Source organism: Ranitomeya variabilis, chromosome 1 (genome assembly GCF_051348905.1).
Source record: "Ranitomeya variabilis isolate aRanVar5 chromosome 1, aRanVar5.hap1, whole genome shotgun sequence".
In the NCBI taxonomy this organism is placed as follows: domain Eukaryota; kingdom Metazoa; phylum Chordata; class Amphibia; order Anura; family Dendrobatidae; genus Ranitomeya; species Ranitomeya variabilis.
The window spans coordinates 836856676-836869301 of record NC_135232.1 but is presented as its reverse complement, the minus strand read 5'-3'; the positions used below and the strand labels follow the sequence as shown (position 1 = coordinate 836869301).

The 12626-nt window shown below is 47.6% G+C and overlaps 1 protein-coding gene across 8 annotated transcripts in view; it reads left to right on the top strand.

Moving 5' to 3' along the window:
- WDFY3 (WD repeat and FYVE domain containing 3) overlaps positions 1 to 12626 on the top strand; it is a 339686-nt gene that overhangs the window by 241742 nt on the left and 85318 nt on the right. For all 8 annotated transcript variants that reach the window (XM_077275801.1, XM_077275800.1, XM_077275807.1 and 5 more), the window contains 5 exons: positions 8017 to 8090; positions 9216 to 9377; positions 9805 to 9899; positions 10097 to 10217; positions 10847 to 11064. In XM_077275801.1, the coding sequence (XP_077131916.1) occupies positions 8017 to 8090; positions 9216 to 9377; positions 9805 to 9899; positions 10097 to 10217; positions 10847 to 11064 (670 nt within the window). The remainder of the gene's footprint in view (positions 1 to 8016; positions 8091 to 9215; positions 9378 to 9804; positions 9900 to 10096; positions 10218 to 10846; positions 11065 to 12626) is intronic.

Sequence of the window (12626 nt, the reverse complement as noted above, 5' to 3'; positions counted from 1 at the left end):
TCAGACTTGTAGGGGTGGGAAACCCCACCAAAACATTCTTAACGGCCTCAGAAAGACCTTCTCTGAAATTTGCAGCCAGGGCACACTCATTCCATTGAGTAAGCACCGACCATTTCCGAAATTTTTGACAATACACTTCTGCTTCATCCTGACCTTGAGAGATAGCCAGCAATGCTTTTTCTGCCTGATTCTCAAGATTGGGCTCCTCCTAAAGTAGTCCAAGAGCCAGAAAAAATGCATCTACATTAAGCAATGCAGGATCTCCTGGCGCCAGAGAGAAGGCCCAATCTTGAGGGTCACCACGCAACAAGGAGATAACAATTTTAACTTGCTGAGCGGAATCACCAGAGGAACGAGGTCTCAGAGATAGAAATAACTTACAATTATTTTTAAAATTTTGAAACCTAGATCTATCTCCAGAAAACAACTCAGGAATGGGTATCTTTGGTTCTGACATAGGGCTATGAATAACAAAATCCTGAATACTTTGCACCCGTGCCGTAAGATGATCCACACTAGAAGTCAGAGTCTGAATATTCATGTCTGCAGCTGAGCTCAAAACCACCCAGAGTTCAAGGGGAAGAAAGAAGCTAAACAGACTGCAGCAAAGGAAAAGCGGGAGGAAAAAAAAAAAAAGTACTCAGGTCTTCTTTTTTTCCCACTTCTGCGATGCATTAAACACTTTTTGGCCTGCTATACTGTTATGATCCTTAGTGGTTGAGGATCACAAATTACTCCAGCTAAGTAACAAACATAGGACAAGCTCTAGGGAGGTGGCAAACTGGACTGACCGCAAATCTGAACCTATCCAAACACACTAGAAGTAGCCGGTGAACGTGCCTAAAAATCCTAGACGTCTCGAGCCAGCCTGAGGAACTAACTACCCCTAGAGAGAAAGAAAGACCTCTCTTGCCTCCAGAGAAATAATCCCCAAAGATATAGAAGCCCCCAACAAATAATAACGGTGAGGGAAGAGGAAGGCACATACACAGGGGTGAAAGCAGATTCAGCAAATGAGGCCCACTAATACTAGATAGCAGAAAACAGAAAAGGGAATCTATGCGGTCAGTAAAAAACCCTTACAAAATATCCACTCTGAGATTTCAAGAACCCCCACACCAACTAACGGTGTGGGGGGAGAAACTCAGTCCCCTAGAGCAACCAGCAAGCGAGGAAATCACATTTTAGCAAGCTGGATAAGAAACATAATGAATGCTGATAATCAAAAAATGAACAAACAAAAACTTAGCTTGTCTTGGAGAGACTGGGAGCAAGGTAGTCACAAGGAATCTGAAGAGCACTGAATACATTGATAGCAGGCAAGGAACTGAGTATCCAGGTGAGCTAAATAGGAAACCAACCAAGGATAACGAACCAGCTGATGCTGCCAACCTGCAGAAAGACAACACTACACAGTACCGCTTGTGACCACTAGAGGGAGCCCAAAAATAGAGTTCACAACAGGGGTCCGGTTCAGATCCGACCCCCTCCCGAACTTTCGCGCCGGCCTGGAGCCCTTCTGGGCATCAGCCATCTAATTTAGGCTTCGGCCTAGCTGAAGCCGCCGCCCCCCGGATGACAAATATGATACTCTACAGTGTCATAGAGGGGGTGGATCGAGACAGAAAGGGCGTGCTTTTACACAGTTCTGCCGCCTTTTTCCAGCTCTCCGCCCCCTTCTCATCCTTCTCAGCGGCCATTTTCTGCTGCAGATTAACCCTGCATCTCCCGGTCTCCAGGACCAGGCAGCCAGTCTCCGGGGGGCACAGAACTGTGGATCTTCGGCGCTGGACCTAGGGGCACACTGGTGGGGTAAGATCACAGCTGGGTTTTTTTTTTACTCAGCTGTGAATCCATATTCCCTATAAGGCTCCCCTATAGGTTTCTCTGCGTCACTATAAGGTCCTCTACATAGCTAGCCCTTCTGCACTCTGTGCACTATGCCGGGCTCAAGGTCCAAGAGAACCAGGCAGAACTGCTATTATGCATTCTGCACAGCCTGCGGGACCGCTCTCCCCAGTGGCAGCATGTACCCACATTGCCAGAACTGTATACAGACTAATGTGTCAGAGCCCCAAGAAGCCCCTGCCAATGCCTCGGTGTCTAATGCCACGCCGGAATGGGCTACTCAGATGTCGCAATCTATGACGCAGTCTATAGATAACCTAACCTCCACATTGCTTCAGGCTCTGCGGGGTCATGCCTCAGCTATGACCGTTACCCAGCAAAGGGTGAGCTTGACTCAGGAACAAGATGACCCTGGCACATCCACGTCTAGGTCAGGACGCAAGCGGACCCATAGATCAAGTCCATCTGCGTCATCCCATAGCACACGGTCATCCCCCTCTAGGGAGAGACACCGTAGCTCCAGGTCATCTAGACTGTCCCATTCCAGGGACAGATAATGCAGATCTGCGCAATCCCCGACCAGAGAAGGCCTCCTCCCCGGCTCACCCAGCAGGGGACGCCTCAGTGATACACAGGATTCGGAAGGCATCTGCGACTCTGACTCAGACAGGGAAACGGAGAGGTCCCTGATCCCAATCCCCCCTAGCAATACAGAGCTAGTTGAGGACATAATCTCTTCCATACATCGGGTGCTGGACATTTATGATCCGCCACCAGAGGCCCCAGAACATAAGATTTCCTTTGAAGGACCTCTGAAGCCGCCTAAGGTTTTCTCTAACAACCCAGAGTTTAAGGCGATCCTTAAAAAGCAGCTCTCACAGCCTGAGAAAAAAATTTGCTAATCGCAAATATCTGGAGGCGAGGTACCCCTTCCCACAGAAGGACACCAAGGAATGGACAGATCCACCCGAAGTGGACCCCCCAGTCTCTAGGCTAGCAGCACAGACCCTCCTTTCACTGCCAGATAGCTCAACCCTCAGGGACGCAGCAGACCGGCAGGTAGAAAGCATGGCTCGTTCAATTTTCGAGGCAGAAGGGGCATCCCTGGCTCCCACGTTTGCTTCAGTTTGGGCTGCCATGGCCATTCTGGCCTGGGCAAGAAATTTACAAGCTCTCCAAGCATCCGCTCCTGAGCTGTCGGACCAAGCGGTTCAAATAGCAGTTGTAGCAGATTACATGCTTCATGCAGCTCTGGATTCAGCAAGGGGAGTAGCGGGGATAGCATAAAACGCCATCACAATTCGGCGTATCCTCTGGCTGCGGGAATGGAAAGCGGATGCAGCCTCAAAGAAGTCCCTCACGCACCTCCCCTACCTCGGTGGGAGACTTTTTGGTGAACAGTTGGACACGATGATATCCAACGCTACCGGGGGTAAGAGTACTTCTCTTCCCCAACTCAGACCTAAATGCACTTACAAGAAGCGTAACCAAACTCGATTCCGATCCTTTCGGAATTCCTCGGGCTGGTCCGTCTCGCGTCCAGCACAAAATCGTAACCGTTCCTCACGCAGGGACAACTCACGATCGACGCAAAGGTCGGACAAGACCTGGCAGTCAAAAGCAGGCTAGCCTAAGCCCAGAGGAGGAAAATCTCAGACTTTCTCCTCATCATGACTCACGGACTCCGGAAGACACAACACCAGTAGGCGGCCAACTTTTGCTCTTTCATCAAGTCTGGCTGCCTATTACAAAAGACAGGTGGGTCAAGGAACTAGTGTCTTCCGGATACAAAATAGACTTCACCTCCAACCCGCCGGACCGATTCTTCCTCTCTGTCCCCCCAAAACCACCAGCCACAAGCGGTCTCCTCGCTTTTTCAAGCAGGAGTCATAGTACCGGTCCCCACGACCGACCGCTTCCGAGGGTTCTACTCCAATCTGTTCGTAGTTCCCAAGAAAGGAGGCAGCGTACGGCCCATACTAGACCTAAAACAGCTCAACAAATATGTACGGGTCCGTCACTTCCGCATGGAGTCCCTTCAGTCCATCATTGCGTCCATGGAGAAGGGAGAATATCTAGCCTCAATAGACATACAAGACGCATACCTGCATATACCTATTGCACCTGCCCATCAGAGGTTTCTCAGGTTCGCAATAGGCCAGGACCACTACCAATTCGTCGCTCTCCCGTTCGGACTCGCCACAGCTCCCAGAGTGTTCACCAAAGTCATGGCAGCCACCATGGACGTCCTGCACTCCAGAGGCATAGTAGTCGTTCCATACCTGGACAATCTACTCATCAAGGCTCCCACCTTCAAGGACTGCTAGCTCAGCGTCTCAATCACAACCGATACTCTGTCGCATGGGCTGGTTAATCAACCTACAAAAGTCATCACCAACCCTGAGTCAGTCCCTGACCTTCCTGGGAATGCTATTCAACACCTCCAGGGGTCTAGTGCTCCTTCCCAAGGACAAGGCACTGGCTCTCCGCCTAGGAGTTCGCACCCTTCTCCGCAAACCTCCTCGATCTCTCCGGTTTGCCATGAGAGTCCTCGGCAAGATGGGGGCAGCAATAGAAGCGGTCCCATTTGCCCAGTTTCACCTCATGCCTCTCCAACTAGCCATTCTCAAGTCCTGGGACAGGAATCCCTTTTCTCTCAACAGGGAGTTCCAGCTAACGTTGTCAACCAGGAGGTCCCTACACTGGTGGCTCAAGCCAACCTCGCTAGCAAAGGGAAAATCCTTTCTGACAGGTCAATGGAAGGTTCTGACCACCGACGCGAGCCTGACGGGTTGGGGTGCGGTGGACCTACACCACAGGGCACAGGGCAAGTGGTCCCCAGTGGAAGCGACCATGCCCATCAACATCCTGGAAATTCGTGCCATCCTCCTGGCATTGAGGGCCTTCCATCACTTACTGGCAGCCTCTCACATCAGAATACAGTCGGACAATGCCACGGCCGTGGCTTATGTGAATCACCAAGGGGGGACCCGCAGTACCCAGGCGATGCGAGAAGTGTCACACATCCTCCACTGGGCGGAGGACACAGGGTCGGTTCTTTCGACGGTCCACATTCCGGGTGTGGACAACTGGGAAGCAGACTTCCTCAGCCGACAGGGAATAGACTCGGGAGAGTGGTCTCTCCATCCCAAAATTTTTCGCCAGATCTGTCACCGCTGGGGGACCCCAGATGTGGACCTAATGGCATCCCACTTCAATGCCAAGGTTCCCAACTTCATGGCCAGAACACACGATCCGCGGTCGCTCGGAGCAGACGATCTGGTTCAGGACTGGACCCAGTTCCAGCTTCTGTACATTTTTCCACCTCTCCCCCTGATACCCAGGGTGGTGAGGAAGATCAAGCAAGAGGAAGTTCCAACCATCCTAATCGCACCGGACTGGCCCAGACGTACATGGTACGCCGACATCGTACAACTTACAGCAGACGCCCCCTGGCGTCTCCCCGACCGCCCCGATCTTCTATCACAAGGCCCATTCTACCACCAGAACTCAGGGGCTCTCAATTTGATGGCGTGGCCCTTGAGACCTGTGTCCTAACTTAGGCAGGGCTCTCACCAGACGTCATTGGAACCATGATCAGGGCACGGAGGCCAGCCTCTGCTAAGATCTATTACCGTACCTGGAAAGCTTTCTTTACTTGGTGCGAATCTCGTGGCCAGACCCCATTCCCTTATTCCCTCCCCAAACTACTTGGTTTTCTTCAATCGGGTCTGGGGGCCAGGCTGTCCCTGGGCTCGCTTAAGAGCCAGGTGTCAGCTCTCTGTGCTTTTTCAAAGGCGCATTGCTACCAAGAAGCAAGTAAGGACATTCCTTCAGGGGGTTTCCCGATTGGTTGCCCTCTACAGACGAGCACCAGAAACGTGGGACCTCAACCTGGTCCTTACAGCATTGCAGGGACCACCCTTCGAATCTCTTAAGGAGGTCCTGCTCCGCCTTCTATCCCAGAAGGTGGTTTTCTTGGTGGCAATCACCTCGCTACGCAGGGTGTCTGAACTGACAGCACTCTCCTGCAGACGGCCCTTTCTGGCTTTTCACCAGGACAAGGTAGTCCTCCGTACGGTCCCATCCTTCCTTCCGAAGGTTGTGTCCATCTTCCACCTCAATGAGGAAATTTCTCTGCCTTCCCTTTGTCCGGTCCCTGTTCATAGAGTGGAGAAGGCTCTGCATACGCTTGACCTTGTCAGGGCATTGCGTATATATGTGTCTAGGACTGCGTCCTTCCGGAGGTCTGATTCTCTTTTCCTCCTTCCAGAAGGTGGCCGCACAGGTCTGCCGGCTTCCAAAGCTACCCTTGCCAGGTGGATCAAATCCACCATACAAGAGGCTTACCGCCTTAAGATTTCTCCTCTTCCAGCCGGTATTACGGCACACTCTACACGGGCGGTAGGGGCCTCCTGGGCCATTCGGCACCAGGCTTCGGCACAAGTGTGTAAGGCGGCCACTTGGACTAGCCTACACACGTTTACTAAACACTACAGAGTTCATACCCAGTCCTCAGCGGACGCGAGCCTGGGTGTTGTGAATTCCGCTCTTGGGCTCCCTCCGGTGGTTATAAGTAGCATTTTTGTGAATTCTGCTCTTGGGCTCCCTCCTGTGGTTTTGAGTGGTATGGCTGCTTCTTGGATTTAGCATCAGCAGCTGTTCTCACTGATCGTCTTTCTGGCTCGGCTATATTAGTCTGGCCTTATCCCTAATTCAATGCCAGTTGCCAATTGTTGAGCCTGGAGTCATGGCTCTCTGAGGATTTCCCTGCCACTCTGACCATTTCAGCAAAGCTAAGTCCTTGCTTGTCTTTTTGCAGTTCCCTTGTTGTGGACTTGTGGTTTGGCATTTTCTATGTTTTGCTCATTTGTCCAGCTTATCAGTATGGATCTATTTAGCTAAGCTGGAAGCTCTGGGCAGCAGAATTTGCCCTCCACACCTTTAGTCAGATGTGGAGATTTTTGCATTTCTCTGCGGTGGACTTTTTCTAGTTTTTATTACTGACCGCACAGTTTTATGTTCTGTACTAATTCTGTCTAGCTAGTAGTGGCCTCCTTTGCTAAATCTTGTTTCATACTACGTATGTCATTTCCTTCTCCTCTCACAGTCATTATTTGTGGGGGGCTGTCCTATCCTTTGGGGATTTTCTCTGAGGCAAGATAGCTTTCCTGTTTCTCCTTTAGGGGTAGCTAGATCTCCGGCTGTGACGAGATGTCCAGGGACAGGAACATTCCACGGCTACTGCTAGTGTTTGTGTTAAGATTAGGAACTGCGGTCAGTATAGTTACCACCCGCTCAGAGCTAGTCGCATGTCGCTCCTTAATCACCAGACCATAACACCTGGGTAGACGGGTTCTGCAGGCGGTGGTGCCCCAAGTTTAGGAGCCTGTCTGCACAATATTCGTCCATTGCTTCCCACCCAGGGACTGCTTTGGGACGTCCCATGGTCCTGTGTCCCCCAATGAGGCAACAGAGTAAAGGAGATTTTTGTGTACTCACCGTAAAATCTCTTTCTCTTAGCCTCTAATTGGAGGACACAGCTCCCACCCTGTTGCCCTTTACGGGCCGTTGTTACTGTTGAGTTCTCATAGTGTTCCTTGAGCTCGTACATAGTGGCCTTCTTATAGGCATGTCTGTTATTTATGTTACGTTCTTCCTAATGCTTTTGCACAAAGCTGGAGAAGGCTGATGCCGTCCAGGGGTGTATACTGCAGAGGAGGAGCCACGGTTAATCTTTTTTCAGATTATGCAGTGTCGCCTCCTAGTGGACAGCAGCATAACACCCATGGTCCTGTGCCCCCCAATTAGAGGCTAAGAGAAAGATTTTATGGTGAGTACACAAAAATCTCCTTTTTTCATATTTTCTAGTGCAATAATTCAATTGAATTTTCATGTTTGCATGCTGTAGAGCTACAGAGGGCTACTTTATTTTGCTGGCCTCTTGTAGAAGACCTTGCAGCATTTAAACAGTTTTTGACTTTAATTGCTCACTTTAGAGCTCTTACGCTCTCATTTGCAAAATTAAAAGTGAAAATGGGGAACCCACTTAAAAATCGGGTTATGCATTGCCCCATTACCATCAATACGATCAGACAAAAATACATATATCATTTAGTTAATGTATTCTAGGTAATTGTTAATGCCATGCCCTTCTATGTATTTTAGGTCTGGCTCCACGCACCGTATGAGCTCCATCTTTCACTGTTTGAACATTTCATTGAGCTCCTCACTGAATCAAGGTAGGTTCAAATACAATAGCAATAATGTAAACCGAGGGTTCTTGGCTGTTATGAGTCCAGGGCCCAGTAGCCAATACCTAAAGGTACCTTCACACGAAGCGACGCTGCAGCGATAGCGACAACGATACCGATCGCTGCAGCGTCGCTGTTTGATCGCTGGAGAGCTGTCACACAGACCGCTCTCCAGCGACCAACGATGCCGAGGCCCCCGGGTAACCAGGGTAAACATCGGGTTGCTAAGCGCAGGGCCGCACTTAGTAACCCGATGTTTACCCTGGTTACCAGCGTAAAAGTAAAAAAAACAAACAGTACATGCTCACCTGCGCGTCCCCCAGCGTCCGCTTCCTGACACTGACTGAGCTCCGGCCCTAACAGCACAGCGGTGACGTCACCGCTGTGCTTTCACTTTCACTTTAGGGCCGGCGCTCAGTAAGTGTCAGGAAGCAGAGGCTGGGGGACGCGCAGGTGAGCATGTACTGTTACGCTGGTAACCAGGGTAAACATCGGGTTACTAAGCGCGGCCCTGCGCTTGGTAACCCGATGTTTACCCTGGTTACCAGTGTAAAACATCGCTGGTATCGTTGCTTTTGCTTTCAAACACAACGATACACAGCGATTGGACGACCAAATAAAGTCCTGGACTTTATTCAGCGACCAGCGACATCACAGCAGGATCCTGATCGCTGCTGCGTGTCAAACGAAACGATATCGCTAGCGAGGACGCTGCAACGTCACGGATCACTAGCGATGTCGTTTCGTGTGAAGGTACCTTAACATATGCCCCCACCACTAAGTAGATAATAAAGCACAAAGTGATGTCACAAAACAGCAATATTAAACAATGTGATATGATGGGGAAAAGGACATTGCGCCCAATAGTATCAGTGTAAAATACACTAGTCATTATTACTGTCACAGGTCAGGACGGCCTTGCCAACCACCATTACATGAGCAGATAAGGTTGATTATTCTCTTTTTGATGGTGGTCAAATATCATGAATTGGCCAAAAAATGTAAGGATTCTTTTTTGTTGTGGGACTCACTCTTGTCTTATTGTATGAAATTCTAAATGAAAGACCTTAGATCTTGAGAAACATTTTGTGACATATTGTTATCTTGTTACAGTGAAGCAGCAAAGAATGCAAAACTCATGAGGGAATTTCAGCTAATCCCCAAGTTATTACTGACTTTGCGAGACATGTCTCTATCACAGCCCACCATATCTGCTATCAGTAATGTCCTGAGTTATCTCCTACAAGGTTTTCCAAACAACAATGACCTGCTGAGGTAATATGTGTTCATGGACTGAAATGTGAAAAGGAAAGTAACAAGTTTATTATACACAGTTTTAGAATAGATGCAAAGTGATTCGCAGGATTGGGTCCTTTGGCAATGTCAGAAACCTGTTGCCGGCCGATGGGGAGGAGCCAGGAAAACCGCTTCTTGACTGACTGCGTCAATGGTTCTTTTTGATTAGATGGCCTGACGCATTGTCAGAAGTGATGACGTGACAAGCGAGATTTAACTAGCTTGGCTAAGCAAAAGAAGGGTTAAGGTTGGGTGGAAGATATTGCACTGCTCTTGTCCTGTCCACAAATGTGGACAATGGACCGTTTGTTGCAAATCGATTACGGTCAATTATAACACGGTGCTTTTCTCATGCGTTACATTGTACCGAAGTGGAATCATCGCAATAATAATCTTTTTTTTAAAGGTTTGGACAGTTCATCTCATCCACGCTGCCAACCTTTGCTGTATGCGAGAAGTTCGTTGTCATGGAAGTAAATAATGAGGAGAAGCTAGAGCCAGGTAAGGAGTCTTAATTCTTCTATATTAGTGCTGTGTTTTTCTGCTGTCTCTTCTCTTTGGAACCATCGGAGCTATGATAACATGATGTTCTAAGACATTTTAAAGATTGGTTTCTGCCAGGCTGAATATTCAGGAGGTAACTGGTTACTTGTTGTAGTCATTTAATACCTTTTTTATTTTTTTTATAACCCAATTAGGTACCGAAGATGACTTTGGAGGACTTGTTTCTGCCAATCTTATTCTTCTAAGAAATAGGTTATTGGATATGCTGTTGAAACTCCTGTATACTACAAAAGAAAAGACCACAGTGAATCTTCAGTAAGCACAATTATTAGGCAATTTGTATTTTCGAGAATAAATTTTGTTATTTAACAGCTAGAGTGCTGTAAAGTCAATCCAAAAGGTTAATAAACCTGAATATTTCAGAAAGTAAAAGTGAAGTTATATCTTTCTTAGGAGATTATCTATGTGTGCAGAATTATTGGTCAACTATTAGTGTGCAGAATTATTCAACTAACCATGGAGTTTGTCATTTTCTTAATCTGTTGACGATCAAATTTCTGGGCATGAAAAAAAGCACAAATCAGTCGAGACTATCCTAAACCTCCTCAACCTTTTTGAGATATAATAAACTCTATTTAGAAATTTTGTCTGGATCATACAGTCATAAGCACTCACTGTTGAGGGATAAAATGTATCTTCTACCTCTCTCCATTCCTCCATTGTCAAGTACCGAATACCGTGCGTCTTTTTTGTCTCTACACGTTGTTGACCACACTGTTCCAAATTTGTAACCAAACATTGGATGGTTGTGTGATCACGCCCCAATATCTTAGCAATTTAAAATCTGATAAGATCTACAGATAGGAAAACACCAAGTGTTTTCTCTCCTGTTAGGAGTAGCTGCAGAACTTTACAAATAATGTCCTTTTTCTTCTTTCATTCAGAGCTTGCGAAGAATTAGTCAAGACTCTTGGCTTTGATTGGGTCATCATGTTCATGGAAGAACATCTACATTCAACGACAGTCACTGCAGCCATGAGGATTTTGGTGGTACTTTTGAGCAACCAGCCAATCCTCATTAAGTTCAAGGAAGGAGTGAGTGGGGGAGGATGGCTAGACCAAACAGACTCCGTCTTGACCAATAAGATCGGGACAGTACTAGGTAAAGGCTTTAAGTGCATCATTGAGTACTTAGCTGGTCTATCTTGAGAGACATGACTTGATAACCCAGTGTGGGTCTAGAAGTGCGAAAGTTAAACACTTTTCCTCCATATTGATTAGGACAATAAGACTTCATTGGAAAATTAGATCTATGATTCTGACTTTTCTTTTTTTATTATAAACAAAATCCCGGGTCGCTGATGAGTTGCTGTGACAGCCGGGGGTCTGCTGAAGACCCTCATGCCAGTCATGCCGGTTCTCCTGTGATCACCAGTTCTGACTGGTGTTCATAAAAGACTGTGATGTTTGCTTTATATAACAATACTATGATAATGCTGTGTATAGTACACACGATCGGATGATCGCAGGTTCAAGTCCCTTAAAGGGAACCTGTCACCCCGAAAATGGCTGGTGAGGTAAGCTCACCGGCATCAGGGGCTTATCTACAGCATTCTGTAATGCTGTAGATAAGCCCCCGATGTTACCTGGAAGAGGCGAAAAAGACGTTAGATTATACTCACCCAGGGGCGGTCCCGGTGCGGTCAGGTCGTATGGGTGTCTCCGGTCCGCTCCGGCGCCTCCCATCTTCATTCCATGACGTCCTCTTCGGGTCTTTACGCTGCGGCTCCGGCTCAGGCGTACTTTGTCTGCTCTGTTGAGGGCAGAGCAAAGTACTGCAGTGCGCAGGCGCCGGAAAGGTCAGAGAGGCCCGGCGCCTGCGCACTGCAGTACTTTGCTCTGCCCTGAGGGCAGACAAAGTACGCCTGCGCCGGAGCCGCAGCGTAAAGACCCGAAGAGGACGTCATGGAATGAAGATGGGAGGTGCCGGAGCAGACCGGAGACACCCATTTGACCAGACCGCACCGGGACCGCCCCTGGGTGAGCATAATCTAACGTCTTTTTCTCCTCTTTCAGGTAACATCGGGGGCTTATCTGCAGCATTACAGAATGCTGTAGATAAGCCCCTGATGCCGGTGAGCTTACCTCACCAGCCATTTTGGGGGTGACAGGTTCCCTTTAAGGGGACAAACCGATACAGTGAAAAGTGCAAAAAAAAAAAAAAGTTATTTTCCCACATTAAAAAACAAAGAGATAACCTCCCCTTACCTGTGTGGTATTGTTATGTCCGTAAAAGTCTGATCTATGAAAATATAAAATTAATGAACTCAATTGGTGAATAGCGGAAAAAGAAAAAATCTAAATGCCATAATTAGTTTTTTCGGTCACACAACAGTGCAAAAAAATGCAGTAACAACATCGATCAAACACCGTACTTTTCCTCAAAGTGGTATCAATAAAAATATTGGCTCAGGGTACAAAGAAACAAGCCCTCACACAGCCCATCAACCAAAAATGTTAAATGTTGCAGAAAATGGTGACACAAGGAAATTATATATTTTTTTGGTTTTGTTTTGTTTTTGTTCAAATTTGCGTTTTTTTTTTCTCACCACCTAACTAAAAAAAAAAAATCTATATGTAATCTATGTATGTTTAATTGTATTGACCCAAAGAATCCTATTTCCAAGCCATTTTTACTGTATAGTTAACATGGTAAAAAAAAAA